The 19383-nt window shown below is 45.8% G+C and overlaps 1 protein-coding gene across 3 annotated transcripts in view; it reads right to left on the bottom strand.

Moving 5' to 3' along the window:
* NFATC2 (nuclear factor of activated T cells 2) overlaps nucleotides 1-8555 on the bottom strand; it is a gene marked incomplete at its 3' end in the record, with an annotated part of 133689 nt that extends 125134 nt beyond the window's left edge. For 2 of the 3 annotated variants that reach the window (XM_081011092.1, XM_081011093.1), the window contains exon 1: nucleotides 8261-8555. In XM_081011092.1, the coding sequence (XP_080867218.1) occupies nucleotides 8261-8324 (64 nt within the window). In that variant the 5' untranslated portion in view covers nucleotides 8325-8555. The remainder of the gene's footprint in view (nucleotides 1-8260) is intronic. The other variant, XM_081011094.1, reaches the window with a different exon arrangement.
* Between the last annotated feature and the right edge of the window lie 10828 nt (nucleotides 8556-19383).

Raw genomic sequence — 19383 nt, 5'->3', positions numbered from 1 at the left:
CTCTGTCCCAGCTCCTGCCAACCTAGCAGTTTGAAAGCATGCCAGTGCAAGTAGATAAATAAATACCACTGCGGCGGAAAGGTAAACGGCATTTCCATGCATTCTGGTTTCCGTCATGGTGCTCTGCTGCACCAGTAGAGGTTTAGTCATGCTGGCCACATGACCCAGAAAGCTGTCTGTGGATAAACGCTGGCTCCCTCGGCCTGTAAAGTGAGCTGAGAGCAGCAACCCCATAGTCATCTTTGACTAGACTTAACTGTCCAGGGGTCCTTTACCTTTACCTTTTTTTATTTCTGTGGGAAAGAGAAACAGGACAAAGTCTGAAGTGGCAGGCTGTGTGTGTGTGTGTGTGTGTGTGTGTGTGTGTGTGTGTGTCCTCCCCTTCCCACTTTACTCCATTCCCATGTTCAATGGGTTGTGGGCATGACAGCTAATGAGGCCCAGCCTAATTGTTCTGGAATGAACATAACAATTGTTCCAGACTGAAGAGGGAGATGGTCACTCAAGAGTTCACCCAGGGCACAAAATACCCTTAGAGTGGCTTGGCATCGACAGTGGCATAAGTGTCTGTGTCCCAGAGCCCACTTTCTCAGATGCTTTCTTTGTTATTTCTGCTGCAATAAACTAACAAGGATATCCCTTTCAGATTTAAAAAAGCTATACGTATAAAAAACATCCTCATATTTTCCCAGTCACCATTTGAGTTTGACCGACTGAGCTGTTCATCTCTAGCAAGGGGGAAATTACAAATTACTCTTGGGAAAACTGGGCTGCAATCCTATGCACACTTATTTGGGAGTTAGGCAGTTCTCCTAAATCCTCTCTATCTCCTGGTTTCTCATGGCAGCAGCAACAGCAGCAGAAGTGCAGGCAGGATGATTGGACCTAATCCCTGTACCAGCTCCAGGCTGGTGCAATGATCAAGCCTTGACAGGCACTCTCCTTGCCCTTGGAACTCTGTTTTGGGGCTTTCCACTGGTGGGAATATTGCCAGTGGATCTTCTGCTTGCCTGCATGCTTGGTGTGGGAAGGCAGAGGTTCCACACTCATGGAGTGACCTGGGAGGCCAGTTCAGCCAGCAGAGCCAATAAGATGAGACACCTCAGATCAAGCCAAACCTCACCCCACCCCACACAAACCGGCATAAGGGACGAGTGGGTTAAGTTGCTCTGGAAGTCTACTAAAAACCTGTGGCATTTACTTCTGAGCAAACATGCATAAAATCGCACGGCGCAAGGAATGCATGAATCAGCCACAGACACACTCACATTGGCACAACTCATACGACTTAAGCAGAATTCACAAATCAATTTGTTAAACTGTAAAAATGCAGGCGACAAATGTGGATTTATCACTTCTTCTCCCAGTCTGGTGCAGGAGAGAACTGGGTGCCTTTGGGCCAGTTACTATCTGCAAGCTCACAGGGTTGTTGTGAGGATCAAATTGGAAGGAGAAGAACCACACACACTGCTGTGATCTCCTTGAAGGAAATGTGGGGTATTAATGTAATAACTAATTAATAAAACCCAGCATTCAACCATTATCCAATTTCACAGAGTCTAATTCAGCTGTGTCTCAGAATTACACTCTAAAGTATGTCACTAATTTGTTATTAGTGTGAGCCAAACCCCTTTTATATTTTCCCAGGCCTTTAAATTTGTTTCACCAAGTTAAATCTGTTTTAGCCTACTTCTTATTCTCCACTGTATTGCATTTCATTGCTTTTTTATTTTATTTAAATTTTTTAAAATTTATTTCATTTTTTTTTACATTTTGTTTTATTTAACCCATTTAATTTCTGTGCAGTAGACTGCAAGTTTTTGTTAAAGGGAGCCCGAACTAGTATGTAATAAATACGTAAAAGCTTGTGTGGCCCACAGATGCAGGAAGAAGCCCAACACTGCCCTAGCTGCCTTCTTTAGCGCCCCTGCTAATCCTTCCTTGCTGCTAAGGGAACTTTAAAAAGTCTACTCCGGGAAAGCTCGGCGGACTTCCAGAGTTTCTCCCGCAGATGCTCCGGCGGGATCCCGCCCCTTCGAGTCACGCCACATATTTCCCTCTGCCAGCCGTTGGCCGCTCTCCGTGCTGGGGTGGAGACGACCAGCGGAGCGGTGGAATTTCGCCAAAAAGCATTGGATGGGTTTGAAATCTGCTTACTGAACAGAACCGAGGGGATTCGCTCGCCCAATTCATTGTGAATGGACCAGGCGCGCCGGGGTGTCGAGTGCGGGGGGAGGGAGAGATGCTTCATTCACTTTTACCTGTCCCGCGTGCCTGAAAGGGTTATACCAATAGTTGAGAGGGAGGAGGGGTTTTTTCTTTGGCTGCTTTCCCGTCTGCCGCGGTGAATCCAGACCTCTCCCCCCTTCTGACAGTAAGGGATCCCGACTTGTCCTCAGGCGGCCGCGTTTTACGATTGGGCAACAACATTTGGGTGCAAGTTTAATAATCTGAACTGCGGAGCTAGTTTCGGCCGCCGAGAGCTGGGACGTTTATCCAAGGAGGTGAAAGTAGAAGAGAATGAAGCAGTTATTTTTAGCAGCCAGGGTGGGGCTGAGGTACTGTCTTTTTTCTGCCTGTTGCAGAAAGCCTCTCTCGCTAGCTTATTTCATCTGATGAAACAAGCCACACGCCTCTCTGCAGCGTTACTGTGCGATGCGTAAACCGCGCGCTAGGAAGGAAATATTAGTACAGTACTCAGGGATCTTTTATCCTTTTCCATCTCAATATGACTTCTCATAAGCAAAATGTTCTAGGCTCCATATTAAAAGACTGCGTGCGTGCATAGGTGCAGTGCTTTTTTCTATAAAAATAATATTTAGGGTTACTCTTTTTCCTACTCTCATTGAAATACTGCCACTCAATGAGGCCCAACTTAAGAGTCACAAAATGTTTAGGGGTATGCGTACCCCCGAAAAAAAAGCACTGGGTATATGTGAGGCATAGGAGCCAACTCCATGGGGCTGAGGTCCCTCCGACCCTCCAATAAAATATTTGAGGGGGCTGTCCCCTCCCAAAGTTAATAGGCATTGCCAGTCAAAGAGTGCGTATTATGCAGGGCAAGGCTTACCTGCCCCGCCCCATATTTTATTCAAGTTGGTATCCCTGATGTGAAGGATTTCCATGGGATTCGCCCATATGCAAAGGTTTTTAAGGTCACACAGATATATGTATACTGCATGCTCCAGACTGACTACCATTTCTCTATTCAGAATCACCAAAGCAGATTCTAATCCTCACTTCACAGAGCACATGATGACCTTCTAACCAGATCCACACCAAGCATTTATAGCACACCCAACGCATGTTTAAAGCACATGGCTTCCCCCAAGGAATCCTGGGAACTGTAGTTTCCCCTTAACAGAGCTACAATTTGCAGTACCCACAACAAACTGCAGCTCCCATAATTCTTTGCAAAAAGTCATTGAAAGTAAGCCCCAGTAAACTCAGTGGAAGTTCCTTCTGAGCAGATAGAGCAGCCTTCCCTGGCCTGACCTGGTGTCTCCAACCCCCATCAGACCCAGCTGTTGTGGCCAATGGGTAGGGATGGGAGTTGTAGTTCAAACATCTGGAGGCACCAGGATGGGGAAGGTGGAGTTAGGGTACTAACATAGAGTACTTAACATAACCTGAACTACCACTTAATATGCTGATGGGGAACATCTAACCCTCCGTTTGTTGATGAACTACAACTCCCCTCATCTTTGCCCATTGATCATGTTGGTTGAGGCTGATGGGAGTTGGAGTCCAACATCTGGAAGGCCAGTCTTTTAACTGCTTCAACACTTCTGGATTGCCAGGGAAGAGTGGGAGCTGAGTATGAGCTACAAGCCAGGAAGACCTTGGTTCAAGTTTCTCCACAGCCATAACCAACAGGCAAGGCATATTTCTCTCATCCTCTATTTGTCACCTGCAATACAGACCCAGGAATAACAATGATGTTGTGCAGTGTGTGCATGAAGTGCCTTTTATCCGCTTAGGCTAACACACCCAATTATGAATGATAACCTCTCGTCCAATGACTGTGATGCATTATATCATAGAGCTGCTGTTGAAAACTACCCACACACTTCAGGTGGTCAGACTAGGACTGCAAGATTGCTGATATAGTCAAACCAGATGCCTGTAGGAAGACGGCAAGCAGGACATGGTTGCAGCAGCACTGTCCCCCTGCAGTTCCCAGCAGCTGGTATTCAGAGGCATGGTGTCTGACAGCATGGTGGAGCATAGCCATCATGGCTAGAATACTTGTCCTCCATGAATTTGTCCAACCCTTTTTGAAAGCTCCAGTCCTGGCATCAACTTTTAAAGCAGGGATGGAGAACATACGGTCCCCCAGATGTTGGTGGATTGCAGCTTCCACCATCCCTGGCCATGCTTGCTGAGGCTGTCACAACATCTGGATGGCCATAGGTTCTCCATCCTTGCTTCAAAGCTCAAGACAGCTTGGGGCAGGTTATCTCTTCCCATGTATACTGGACTCTGAGATCATCTTCCAAGTATCCCTGCCAAATGAAATGGCTACTTAGAAGGCAGACCCTTTGAATTTTGGGTAGCCTAATTGTGGAACATCCTCTTCAGAGATGCCTGTTTAGTGCCTACATTGTTATTTTTTTCTGTGCCATCCTAAGACCTTTTTATTTCCCCAGGCAATTCCATCTTAAATATTTTAGTACTTTTTAGATCTGTTGCACCGATGCTATTCTCTGTCCCCCGCCGCCTCTCCTGGTTTTAGATTTTATATTTAAGGTGTATTTTTTGGACGTTGTGTATTCAATTTTTAATGTATAAACTGACAGTACATTGAAACTAACTAACTAAATAAGCTTACTAGGGTGGGAAAACAGCAACTATATAAATGTGATTGTTGTGGTTAATAAAGGCTAAGTATTTTTGATTAATTAGTCACACCTTTCATGCTCAAAAGCAGAGTGGTTGAAAAGTGTAAGAGAAGAACATTTCCCCACCCTTTAAAAACTGGGAAAAAGTGAATATTCTGATCAGCTTTGTGATAAATGGGAAAGTAGGTCCAGATCAATTTTGCCTAATAGGGAGCAGTTATTCTGCATTGCTTAATGTGGGAGAGGAACTGCTGTGCTGCTTAGGGGACAGGTTGTTTGTGCATACAAGGGAGACCTTGCCTGCCTACTCTGCCCAGTCGTAGGAGAACATAGGACATGGCAAGCTGCCTTAAAGTGAGCCATACCCTTGGTCTATTGCCCACAGTGACTGCCAGCAGCTCTTTCCAGGGTTTCAGGCAGAGTTCTCTCCCAGTCCTACCTCGAGATGCTGGACATTGAACCAGGGACTAAGCTAAGTATAGACCTTCCCCACAAATTCACAACCCTCCATTTGCTTTTCTTCCAACCTTTTCCCCACACCAACTCTTCTTACCCAACTGTGAGCCTGCTGTCTAGGGATGGTCTCTGTGGACAGGGGGAGAAACACATGCACAGGCATTGGGAAGAGAGAATGAAAGCCCCTTTCGCGTCAATCACTCCCTCAAGATGCTGCTGGCAGTACCTCCACCAGCTTTTCATGCCACCTTGAGACTCCATGCTGGGGGAAAGCTGCAGCTGATGCATTTGAACAGGAGCTGGGGAGGAGCACCCACAAATCACGCTCCCTAACCTTGCTGCAGCTGCACCTGACCTGCCGCGGACTTCCCTTAAACCCATCACTCCTTCATTCCTGATCTCTGCCTTTGATCCCTGGCCAGATGGGGAAACTGTGGCCTTCCAGATGCCACCATTCCTGACCACTGGCCACACTGGTTGGGGGCAGGTTGAGTCCAACAACATCTGCAGAGCCACAGTTTGCCCACTCCTATTCTAAGTATCTGAGAGACCCACTGGCACACAGGGAATCATGCAAAGGAATAGTCATCCTGGGTGGCAACCAGAATGTTCAGAGTTTGCTGATTCCCAACCAAGGATTCCTCATTGCCTGGACAGCTCAAATGATACTTGGATTTCGGGATAAGTTTACAAAGTTCGGATCAGGCACTTTATAAAGACACCAGGCCATTATTTTTTCTTGAATTGCCTAACAGTATGGTCTAGTGCAGGCATAGGCAAACTCAGCCTTCCAGATGTTTTAGGACTACAACTCCCATCCTCCCTAGCTAACAGGACCAGTGGTCAGGGATGATGGGAGTCCCAAAACATCTGGAGGGCCGAGTTTGCCTATGTCTGGTCTAGTATTTAGAGTGTTGGACTAGGACCTGGGAAAGACCAGGGCTCAAATCCCCTATCCGACCATGGACCTCGCTGGGTGACCCTTGGGCCAGCCACCGTCTCCCAGCCCAACCTACCTCACAAGGTTGTTGTGCGGATTATATGAATCTGCAAGGGGAAAGAACCATGAAGAAAAGGTGGGCTATACTGCACATGCAATAAATAAATGTTTCCAGCGCCGTCCTAAAACCCACCGCGCTCCAGCAGGGGGTTAGCTCTGATTGCAGACCTAATTTAATTTACAGTAGTTCTTTCTGGCCACGGGTGCCGTTCACGCGGAGCACGATCAAGCCTACATCCAGCCTGCCTGCTGAATCTCCCCTGCCCTTAGGAACCCCTGAACTCTCGCTACGTGGAGGAGGCAATGTGAGCTAGCGCGAGCATAGGCTCCATACTCCCGGCACAAACTCCCAGACAGCCTGCAGGGGATCTCCTCCCGCCGCGGCCGGTTCCACTTCGCCCAATGGCTGCCTCTCTCGTGCGTCATGCGCCCCGGAGACCCAGACGCCCCGGCGAAGCCGCGCGGGACTGGACACCGTCTGGACACCAACTCTTTCCCCGGCTGACTGCACGGCGCAGGGGCAGGAAACAGGGGAGAGGGTCGGTGGGATGCCATCTTCTCCTATAAAACGGGGAGGGTAATATGAAGGCCAAGAGAAGCCTTCGCGGTCGAAGGCCAGGATGTTTCGTCTGCCCGCTTCTCCGCCTAGCCTGGCTGGGTGTGGGACGAGCAAAACTGGAACAGGAAGAATAAAGGTGCGTTTGTGCATCCGGTAGGTACCGGTAGGTGGCCTCTAAGGCAAGCAAGGGGCACTGAGGGCAAGGAGTCGCAGGACTGCGAGCCGAAGCATGCTTACTTGGGAGGAAACGCCGCTGGAATGACTGGAATTTACTTCCGCGTAAAAATGCAAAGGTGCACTTACGTGAAAGCAACACCAATGAACGCGCGGGGGCTTTATTCTGAGTAAACGCGGCCAAGATAATCTGACATTGCCTGGTTTACAGGAGCCCTCTGGCTAATCTTAAAACATCCCCCTGTCGACAGACACATATCACGCATTTATATTTTTTTAAAAATGTACTGCTATATAATCAAAAATATCAAAGCGATGCGCAATATCTATATTTAATAAAAGCACGCGTATATTATGTAAGTAGATGTATATATATATTAACTATCCATCTATATCTAAACATATATACATATACATATACATATACATATACATATACATATACATATACATATACATATACATATACAATAGCTCCCCCACCCCCACCCCACCCTGAAATTGTGGACGATTTCAGATTATGTATAGATAAGGCCCCTGACCCTCTAAATACGGTGAATCAAGAGTTAAACCGGACCGGCTGTTTACAAACCCGAATTTCTCCGACTACGATGATGGGTTTGTAAGAGGCTGGATGGAGTTGAAAGGCTATTTCTTTCAGCGTAGATTGGAGAGAGCGAATTTCTTCCAAGGAGAAATGTGAAGCGGGGGAAGGAATATCGCTGCTGGCTCTCGCACAGCCCCCGCCATTAATCATCCGTTTACTAGAGTCACCATCCCCAGTCACAAAAAAGGGGCATGTCAGATGTTAGGTGGCGGTTCACCCTGACTTCCCCAAACCCCGGGAATGCCCTGTTTCCTATTTTCTCCCTCGAACATCACCATCTCCAGAAGTTAGGAAGCAGGTCCTGTTGGGATGTCCCGTGGAAACCAATGGCGCTTTTTGACAGCCCCTGTCCCGGCGGAATTCAGTTCCGCCGGTTGCAAGGGGACTTCGCTCCCTCGGGAAGCGCTGCGCCCAAAGGAAGGCAGCCCGGAGAACAAGCAGGGAAGCGGCAACAGGAGCGAGCGAGCAGCTGGCCGCGCTCTGTCCCAGCGAAGCTTGCGCGAGAGATTCCTCAGCCGCGAGCGGCACAATCGAGGCCAGGGATAGAGAAGCGGAGGAAAGAGAAAGAAAAGAGTTTCAAACACCCCATTTAAAAATAAAAATAAAAAATGCAAGGACTCTACCTTGATCCACAGACCTCATGATGTGATGGTAGTGCACCAGCCGGCACGCCGTTTCTCTCTGCATTTGGATGGTTGTAAAGCTATTCTATGCAGAGAGAGAGAGAAAGAAGCAAAGATATATATATATTTATATTTATGGATGTAGGTGCTCTTCTCTAGACCATAGGCGCGCAGCGGGCAGCCCTGCTGCTGCAGCTGGCCGGCCGCTTTCGCGTGGAGGGTCCGCGCGTGGGTCCTGGGAGCGCGCGGAGGGCGCTTCTTCTGCGTGCCCCGAGAGGAGGGTAAGTCGAGAGGGAAAGGCCACTTCCTTCCCTGCGCCGAGTGTTTATAGTCGTTGAATGCTGTAAAATAACGGGATTCCCTCACTGTTTCCTCCTGTTTATGCCCAGCGCCATGGAAACCCTTGGATCGGCTCCATCTCCTAAACGGAGGGCTTTCCTGCAAACTTCCACACTCAGGAATCCATGACGTCTCCCTGTGCCGGAGCCAAAAGGCGGCCCTGTGGCTTTCCTCTCTCTCGCTCGCTCTCTCTCTCTCTGCACAAGCGCCCGATTGTTGAGCGGAGAGAAGAGGGGGGAAAGAGGGCGCACGAAGGGAGAGAGAGAAGATGATCGAGGAGTTTTCTTGCTCTCTCAGACCTTTAACCCCCAGTCTCAAAAAATAATAATAATAAATAATAATAATAATAACCACTGCAGGAAAACCTTTCAACTTGTCAGCTTATTTTTCAAAAACACCAATAAAATTCCAGGGGAATCTGATCCTGCCGAAGCTGAGCATTCATCTAAAGACAATTGTCACCACTACATTTACTGCATTCTGTTCATACCCCCACATTTTAACACCTTGAAAAAGTTCAAGGCTGCCTACAGGGTCCTTCTGCTGCCCCATTTCCCCCCCTTACAACAACCCTGAGAGGGAGGCTGAAAGGGAGGAGCAGAGATGGTTTTAAAGGGGAAAGAGGCAAATTAATGGAAGATAAGGTTAAGCAGGGAGCGGGTGGCGCTGAGGTCTAAACCACTGAGCCTCTTGGGCTTTCTGATCAGAAGGTCGGTGGTTCGAATCCCCGCGATGGGGTGAGTTCCCATTGCTCTGTCCCAGCTCCTGCCAACCTAGCAGTTTGAAAGCACACCAGTGCAAGTAGATAAATAGGTACCGCTGCGAGGGGAAGGTAGTTGGCATTTCTGTGCACTCTGGCTTCCATCATGGTGTTCCGTGTGCCAGAAGCGGTTTAGTCATGCTGGCCACATGACCCGGAAAGCTGTCTGTGGACAAATGCCGGCTCCCTTGGCTTGAAAGCAAGATTGTTCACTGCAACCCCATAGTCACCTTTGACTGGACTTAACCATACAGAGGGTATTTACCTTTACCTTTTTACTATGCCTCTGAATCCTAGTTGCTGAGAATCACAAGTGAGGAGAGTTGCTGCTTCACTCAGTGCCTGCTGGCAAGTTGGCCATGGCATCTGGTTGGCCAAGGTGAGAACAGGATGTTGGACTGGATGGGCTATTCTGATGTTCTTAAAGTCACCTAATGTGTGCGGATTTCAACCTTGGCCTCTCCAACCATTGCACCACAGGGCTCACCATTAAATTTGAGGCCTCTGGGAAAGCTATGGGACACACAGTCTGGCCTTTGGAGGACCCATTGAGTTCAACTGGACTTCCAGAAACCTACACACTGGTAGGATTCCAGTCATAAGTGCCAGTGAACCAGATGCTTAAATCTCTATTGTTGATGAAATGAGATGCTTCAGTTGGACTGGATTCCGACCCAGCAGTAAATCAATCAGCTGCTACTTCTTCTCTGTTCCAGTCTAGCAATTTTCTGAAATGAAACACCATTCCTTCCATATTTCTAGTGACAGGATGGCAGATATTTACTGGGGAAAACTTAAATGAAGAGTAAGGTAGGTGAGAATCTATTGGTATTTGGAATCTTTTTTAAGTTTTGAAAGATCTGCCCAACCCTGAACATCAACCTATCTTCACCAAATATATCTAGAGAGTATAAACACCAGCTCCTAGAGGCTGAGGCACTTTCACCCTCCAGTGTTTTGTTTTTGAGGAGGCCAGGCCCCCCAGTCTTCAGAGGGCATTCAGCCCCGTTCCCTGACTCTTTGTGACATTGTGTGCATGATGTCAGGACGACCCACAATGTCACATGTGTGATGTCAGGGCATAGCATCGAGCCCTCTCAATCATCTTGAAAAGATGACACCTCTGATTGCAGAATGTCCAACAGTTTTCACTAAGTGAGCTCCGCTAAGGTAGAAAATGACCAAGCTTCATATTCTGAAGCAGTTTATCCAAGGACCAAGCTGGGGACAAATAGCAGAGGCTGTTGCCATTTTGTCCTGCTTGTATGCCTAATTAGAAATTTGGCTGGCCACTGAACAGAAGAAGCACCTGCTGGATCAGACCAATGGGTCGTCTAATCTGACCGGCAACTGGTATTCTGAAGTATTGCCGTCTCCAACCATGGAGGCAGAGCAGACATTGTGGCTAGTAGCCACTGACAGCCTTACCGTTCATGAAGTTGTCTAATCCTCTTAAAGCCATCCACGTTGGCAGCCACCCTGTGGAAGAAGCGAGTTCCATAGTTTAACTGTGTACCTGTAAAGAAGTAATTTCATAGTCCCAAGATTGGTTTTTTATTCCATTGATACTGCATTTTTATCCTACACTTTCTCTGAGAAACTGAGGGGGGTGTCTATGAGTCTTCCTCTTCTACTTTTGCCCTCACAACAACCCAGTGAGGAAGGCTAGGTGAAGAGATTGTGGACACTCAAGGACCTTCTTGACAGAGCAGGGACTTCTGAACCCAAACCTCCCCAGACCTAATCCAAGACTCTTAGCTATTATACCACACTAGTATGTATTATAGATTCTGTTATATTCAGACTATTCCCATATATACATACATACATATATATATATATATATATATATATATATATATATATATTTGCAGAATGTTTACATTACTGCAGAAGAGAGCTTTTGCATGTCAGTTCATTTGTTGTAACACACATCACCTTATTCTGGATTTATTACTTTGCAATCTCCCATTCCCATAAATACTGCATTAGGTTTTTTTAAAAAAATTTAAATCTACAGTATATTGTTGCATGCTGCCCTGGAATCTGATTCAATGAAGGGCAGTACAGAAATGTTTTAAATCAATCCTTCAATAAGTAATCAATAGAGCCCATAAGCAAATCCTTCGAAAGCAGGCAGAAATCCATATTCTCTTTCTCGGGTTTCTATACCATTCTTTAACTGTTATGAATACATGGCCAAACACTTGAACTATTTAAATCCTAGGAGACACAACAACCTCTTGTTCTGTGCTTCCAATGCCTGCAGCTCACAAGAATCCCCGTTCAATCTTAAGCGAGCACTGAAGGACTGAACAATGGAAGCCACTTTATACAGTGGTACCTTGGGTGAGCTCCCGTTGCTTGGTCCCTGCTCCTGCCAACCTAGCAGTTCGAAAGCACGTCAAAATGCAAGTAGATAAATAGGTACCACTCTGGCGGGAAGGTAAACGGCGTTTCCGTGCACTGCTCTGGTTCGCCAGAAGCGGCTTAGTCATGCTGGCCACATGACCTGGAAGCTGTAAGCTGGCTCCCTCGGCCAATAAAGCAAGATGAGCGCCACAACCCCCGAGTCGACCACGACTGGACCTAACGGTCAGGGGTCCCTTTACCTTTACCTCGGGTTAAGAACTTAATTCATTTCGGAGGTCCATTCTTAACCTGAAACTGTTCTTAACCTGAAGCACCACTTTAGCTAATGGGGCCTCCTGCTGCTGCCGCTGCACGATTTCTATTCTCACCCTCAAGCAAAGTTCTTAATCCGAGGTACTATTTCTGGGTTAGCGGAGTCTGTAACCTGAAGCGTCTGTAACCTGAAGTGTTTGTAACCCGAGGTACCACTGTACAAGGTGAGAGCACCTGCCCATCTACTAACCTGGTTCATGTCCATTACTATTGATTAATGATTCTCTGAGGTTACAGGCAGAAGATATATCTCCCTTTACTTGCTACCAGATCCCTTATGGTGCCAGAGATTGAAACAGTGGCACCCATGCATGTGAGCAAGTGGGGCACTGCCACACCAATCTCTGCCTGCCCCCAGCCAGCCTCCACTTGCCTGTCAGTTTCCTCTTCCTTAGGCCCAGTGTTGCCCTTATAGAACTCAGGAGAGGGACAAACCTGCCAATGAACTTGGATTCCAGCTGCACAAACTGTGGGCTGCTGGCTGGCACCAGATGAGACCTTTTTCCATCCTTCCTCTCCTTGGTGCCCAAAATGCATTCTGTGGAGTTTCTGCTGCTGGTTTTGTTGTGGTGGGGTTTGTGTAGTAGCAACTGGATCGGAGATGAGGGGGAACGTGGCGCCCCCTCCTCTGCTGTCTCACTTTTGGAAGGACTAAGGTGGAAATGCTCCGGTGCCCAGGGGGCTGAGTTACGTAACACAACCTCTGCTGAACTCTAAAAAAGCTGCACAAGGCAGCCTGCATAAGCTCAGCTGAGGAGGAAGGGGGGAGACCTGGAATGTAATGGATGTGTAAGAAGGAGAGGAAGCGAAGGTTCTCAAAACTGAAAGGGTGGGGGGGGCGGTTTAAATCTGTCCCATTTTAATGATTCTTATAGTTAATTCCTAAAGAAGGCATGTTGTGGGTTATATCTTTACATGCAGTAATTATTGTTGCATATCATTAGTTATTAAATTTCTCCCCCCCCCCCCCGAATAAAACTCCAACCTAATTATTAAATTTCTATACTGCCCTTCATTCAAGCATGGCACTCACTATACAATATAAAAGCACAAAATTACATAACATAGTAACAGACAATTATGATGCCATCCTCTTATGGTTTAAAAGGCCTTTTTAATTAGCCAAAGGCTTGGAAGAAGAGAAATGTTTTTGCCTGCTGCTTAAAGATATTAATAATAATAATAATAATAATAATAATAATAATAATTTCTTTATTTATACCCTACCCATCTGACTGGGTTTCTGCAGCCACTCTGGGCGGCTCCCAATATTAAAAACACGATAAAACATCAACCATTAAAAACTTCTCTAAACAGGACTACCTTCTGATGTCTTCTAAAAGTCAGATACAGTGGTACCTCGGGTTACAGACGCTTCAGGTTACAGCCTCCGCTAACCCAGAAATAGTACCTCAGGTTAAGAACTTTGCTTCAGGATGAGAACAGAAATCGTGCTCCGGCGGCATGGCGGCGGCAGGAGGCCCCATTAGATAAAGTTCTTAACCCGAGGTACCACTGTAGTTGTTTATTTCCTTGACATCTGATGGGAGGGCGTTCCACAGGGTGGGCGCCACTACCAATATGGAATGAAGGTGCCCGCTGAGCTTCCCTGGGGAGAGCATTCCACAAACAGGGAGCCACTGCAGAAAAGGCCTGTTCTTACGTTGCCACTTTTTGAACCTCTCGTGGAGGAGGCACACAAAGAAGGGCCTCAGCTGATGATTGGAGGGACTGGGTTGGTCCATATGGGGAGAGATGTCCCTTGAGGTATTGCGATCCTGTGCCTTTTAAGGCCTTATAGGTCAAAACCAGCACTTGGAATTCGGCCTGGAAACCACTGGGGAAGAGTCCAGCGAGGAAGAGTCTATTTCTTAAGGAGGTTTTGTATCCCTTTCCCCAGTCCTGGAAGGAGAAAACAATTCAGCTCTGAAAGGCAGTTAGCCCAGTGCTCTTAATTCAAGCACAATGACCTAAGTCTGAATTTCATTTGCATTGTGTTGCACCGGTTGTGAATGCTGTTTATGTGGAAGCAGAGGAGTAATTGACTGTACGTTCTAGCTAATGTAGGTTTTACATTCGAGACTTACTGAAGCACACACACACACACCTATTTAAAAGTCACAACTGAAAACACCATTGTTTTGAATAAAGCTATGCACAAATAAATCAGTCAGCAGGTGACTCCAAAAACAATGGGTGCAAACCAGCCAAAACATGAGCACTTCTGTGATATCAAACACAAGCTTAACTCTCTGCAGTTGAAATCAATGAGACTCCCTTACACCACTTGCCTGCCATTACTCGCACCCAATGCATTTTTCAAAATAGCAAAGCATTAGAAAACACCAGATAAATTTATTACTTGAGTGAGAGACAATGGAGGAAACAGTAAAACCGACAATGATAAGTTGTGCTAGCGACGTTGGACACAATATTGATTTTATACTATGGGAACAACAGTGGAAAGTAAATATAAGATTTATGGCATGCTATACATTAAGAGAAAACTTTGTGGAGATGCAGGATAGGTGGTATCTGACACCCAACAGATTAGCAAAAATGTCAAAATCAATAAAAGGTGAGTGTTTGAAGTGTAAAACAACAGAAGGAACCTTCTACCACATGTGGTGGTTGTGTAGCATAATTAAAAATTATTGGGAAATTATTTATACTGAACTTTAAAAAAATGTTTTAAAAATCTCTTGTTAAAAACCCAGAAGCACTACTGCTGGGGTTAATAACAACAGAAGTTTCCAATAAAGAGAGACATTTGTTTCTATATGCTACAATGGCCACCCACGTATTATTAGCACAAAAATGGAAAACAGATAAAGTGCCAACAAAATAAGATTGGCATATTAAACTGTTAGAATATGCGGAGTTAGCAGGGGTGACCACTAGAATAAGAAACCAAAATGATGAAAGATATAAAGAGGACTGGATACTATTTGCAGGAAATATGTAAAAGTATTACAAGCCAACAATTTACCTAGCAGGATGGTAAAATTTTCAGCAGAGTAAGAAATAAAGTATATAAAAGTGTCTGCGATAGACAGAGTGAACTAAGAAAACACAAGGAAAAGGGGTTAAAAGGAACCATGGAAAGGGAGGAATAGGAAGTCAGTGAATGTTTTCTGATCTTTTGTCTATTGTTCAAAATCTTTGAAAGGGAAGATTTTTCTTTGTTGTATCGTTTTTGTTTCTGCTTTGTTGATGTGGAATGTTATCAGAAAAGCAAAGAAATAAAATACATATTTTTAAAAAACACCGGATAAAATTTACATTAGAAAGAGCACTTTGGAAACCTCTCTTTACAAGGGTATTTCTATAAGGCAGGGACTATTTACAATCTGCAGAAACTATCATGGGTACAGCAAACACAAACAGCAGCCAAGCATACACCAGAGGCTATTCTATTGGCTACAATGGAATGCTTCTGTCAAGACTTGTGTCAGCAGCAGGAACTCAGTATCAAGGAAGGCCTCTGTAGGCGCATGTGCTCTCTGGCCGCCATGTTGGTGACTGTGGCGTTTGTCTGTTGTTTTGGAAATGTCTGTACAGGGGAAGAGAAGGAGTTAATAGGTAGACCAATAGACTGAGACTAAGGGGACTGAGACTAAGGGGAGAACCTGGTTGGTGGCAGCGGATTAGTGGTGTATGGGTCAATAGTCCATGAGACTGGGGGCTGCATACGAATGCCACAGTGATCCCTGAAGATTCCAGAATTCTAGTCAGCATTCCTCCATCCCCATTAAAGACAATTGTTTTTAAGAAGGGAGGACTTTACCATGAGCAGCAAGGCTAGAGATGGGGCGGCGGGGAGGGGGTGTAATAAGATGAAGGCAGGGGAGCTTACATCTCATGGAAAGGAATAGGACACCCACATTTAAATAGGCATCATTGATTTCAATGCGATGGGGGACACACGATATTCTATTTACATGGATGTAGAAAAGACGTACAAACCAGTACATGCTACCATGTGAAAAGCAACATGTGTATCTGTTTTACTGCATATTATATGTCCATTTGGAAGTCATAGCAAGAAATGCCCCTTTGTTTGTTTGTTTGCATGTGCCCCAAGGTAAAGCACTCTGTACATTTCAAATTATCCTATGAGGATTTCCCACAACTATTTTTTTAAGAGGCAATGCTTCGGCACAGAAAGCATGCAAATGAAAGCAGTACAGTGGTACCTCAGGTTAAGTACTTAATTCGTTCCGGAGGTCCGTTCTGAACCTGAAACTGTTCTTAACCCAAAGCACCACTTTAGCTAATGGGGTCTCCCGCTGCTGCTGCTGCCGCACAATTTCTGTTCTCATCCTGAAGCAAAGTTCTTAACCCAAGGTAATATTTCTGGGTTAGCGGAGTCTGTAACCTGAAGCGTATGTAACCTGAAGCATATGTAACCCAAGGTTCCACTGTAGTAGAACTTGCTCCAGAAAACCCTGAAACAAGCTTGCATGCAAATAAAAGGCAAGCAGTAGTCTTGGAGCTGAACATGGCTGAGAGTGACATCATACAGTAACTCCAGGAGATGATAGAGGTGCTTCCTACATGCATCCTTTCATCTCTGAGTTGGCAACTGAGCTATGTGGTATGTCATAAAGGCATATGACTATGTGAGACACCTTCAACTCTAAGGGTGTATTCAAAACAGCAGCAGGTTGCAGTGGCGTAGCGTGGGGGGGTGCAGGGGGGGCTGGCCGCACCGGGCGCAACATCTGGGGGGGGCGCGCTTGCACTCACAGCTCTCTGCCCCTACCTGGCTCACTCACTCTCTCTCACGGGTTAGGGGGCGCAAATTACTTGCCTTGCCCCAGGTGCTGACAACCCACGCTACGCCACTGGCAGGTTGCTCCCATGCAATTGCCGGCATTCTCACGCAAAATTGTTTCAGGATTTCCTGAGGAAAGCACTTCTCCTTCCCGCATTCACCGGAGGGTTCATTCACTCACATCTCAAGTACCCTCCGTAGCATTTTTTTAAAAAACGGTTGTGAAAAATCTTCATATAATAATTTAAAATGCACCAGGGAGTGCTTTGCTTCAGGACAAATGTGAACAAACGAGGGTCATTTCCTGCTGTGACTTCCAGATGCACAAATATGCAGTAAAATAGTTCAGGGTCCTTGCCCTGGTGCTGCCTGTTGATGATCCCTGCTTAAAAGCTTGCAAGAACAGCTTTCTGGGGCAATCTTTACCATTATCATAAACTGAATAGCCCTTCTAAGTGAAAAACACACACACACACACACGAACACTGGTGTTGCATTGCAATATTTCTTGCAAGAATTGTGTTTAAGCTAAGATGAAGACTGTATTAAGAGCAACACATACATGAGACAGTGGACATAATATATTTCAAACATCCAGAAAACTGAAAGGATTTAGAAACATTCAGGTTTCACTAAACAAAGAAAACGCATTCGGCCTACTAGAATGAGTAACACCACCGGGAAGAGAAGTAGCGCAGAGGTAAATGTCAGTAAGCTCTATTGTACTGGTCAAAGGCCATGATGAAACCATACAAACACTGTCAGGAAAAGAAGTATCTATGTAACTATACATAAAAAAGCAGAGCCACTACCTAAACCGTCAAAATCCTACAGTGCAGATGCATGCATAAACAGGGGCTCCACACATAACACAACATTTTCCCTATCTTTAGACCCCTGAATCTCCCTTATAGTTTACTGCAATTTTGTCCAGAATGAGAATAAGGTTCCTTCAGAGGTCGTGTGAATGTAAAAATATTGATGGCGGGGGTGTAACACCTTTTATGTTGAGAAGGGACATTTTTTATAAGATCAAGGGGAACTGAGCAGGTGTGTTATCCTGCATGAATGTGATATTGAACATCTGGAGGGTGATGCTGACCAGAAAGGAAAGACTAGGACTAGTATAGCAACTCCTGGCATTGCTCAGGGACAGGGGGGTCTCATAAAACAACATGTTTCCCATAGTGAATGGAGAATGCAGGCTGCCCAGGTGGAAAGATCTGCCCCCGCATTCCTGCATTACAACTGGGAGAATCCCCTTTCCGCGGTTAGGACACTTAGTTTGGCCTCCCTCGGCCAGGACAGATTTAAAAATACATTGTCTTTCTTTAAATAGCCCAAAACTCCATTTGCTCCTGGTGGTTCACATGACAGAGTTTTCTTAAAATATCCATTTTCCACCACTGTCCTCTCTCTCTCTCTCTTTTTTTCCAAGTTTGAAAAATGCTGAATCCTGCTACTCCAATCCAGCTCCAGAGAGGAGGGTTGGCGAGAGAGATTGCCTTCTGTAACACTAGCATTCCCCAACCAGCCCAGCATCTGACAACCTTCCAAGCGCTCCTGGAGAAAGCCAGCGAGAGAAATGTGGATCCTCCACAGGCTTCTGCTCTGCCGCTGAGTTAAAACTTTCCGGATGGAACCTTTTGTTTCTGGCCTTGCTTCAGGAGACCTGAGAGTGACCATGGACTGGCAAAAGAACTAGTTCAGATGTTGCATAACCCTCAGGAACTCCAAAGGAGTTTCCCTAGAAACCAGAAGAGTTTTCTATATAGTTATAGATTTCAATTCCTTCTCAATGGAAGGCCAGATGCCTCCCCCGCTTTTTTCCTTTCTTTTTTTAGTAACACAAAAATGGGTTTTATTTTTGTAGGCGACAGAAAAAAGAGGCTATTTATTCCTCCTTCCTTCAAATGTTTCCCCTGTCACCATTTCTCCCAAATATTGGATTAGTTGCTTTCCATCTGCACTGGGTCTCCTGTCCCCTTGTTAGAGGTGGGCTTGGGTCAAACGAGGACAAATTGTTGCTTTGTTGCCCCAGGTGTTCCTTCGCAGGGTCAGGCCTCTTCTGAGTTGTCTGCTAGAGCAGAGACCCTCCTCACAAAGCCTAATTATTGCTGCTCTTATTCCATAGAAAAGAAAGCTGTGGTTAGAAGCCTGTTGCTTTGTTCTTTTCCTTGCACCGAGTTAGTTGAATAAATGGAATCTTAGATTTGCAAGATTGGAAGGGACCACAAGGTTCATCTGGTTCAATCCCCTGCAATGCAGGAATCTTTCGCTCAACGTGGGGCTCAAACCCACAACCCTGAGATTAAGCGTCTTGTGCTCTAAACAGTTCTGCAAGTTATCTAGTTAGGAATTATCAGCATCTGCAGTCTCCAGGGTCATTTCAGTTGCCAAACAGTGTATTTTGCTGCAGAAACGGAACCCTGGCAGGCACCAGGTCTTGCTGTATAATGAAGTTGCTAGCATTGAGCAATGACAGCTTTGTGGTTATGGAGCATATATGCAACCTAGACAGCATCTTAAAAAGCAGAGACATCCCCTTGCCAACAAAGTATA

Source organism: Podarcis pityusensis, assembly GCF_964106645.2.
Source record: "Podarcis pityusensis genome assembly, chromosome: 6".
NCBI lineage: Eukaryota > Metazoa > Chordata > Lepidosauria > Squamata > Lacertidae > Podarcis > Podarcis pityusensis.
This window is presented reverse-complemented; position numbering and strand designations above follow the sequence as displayed.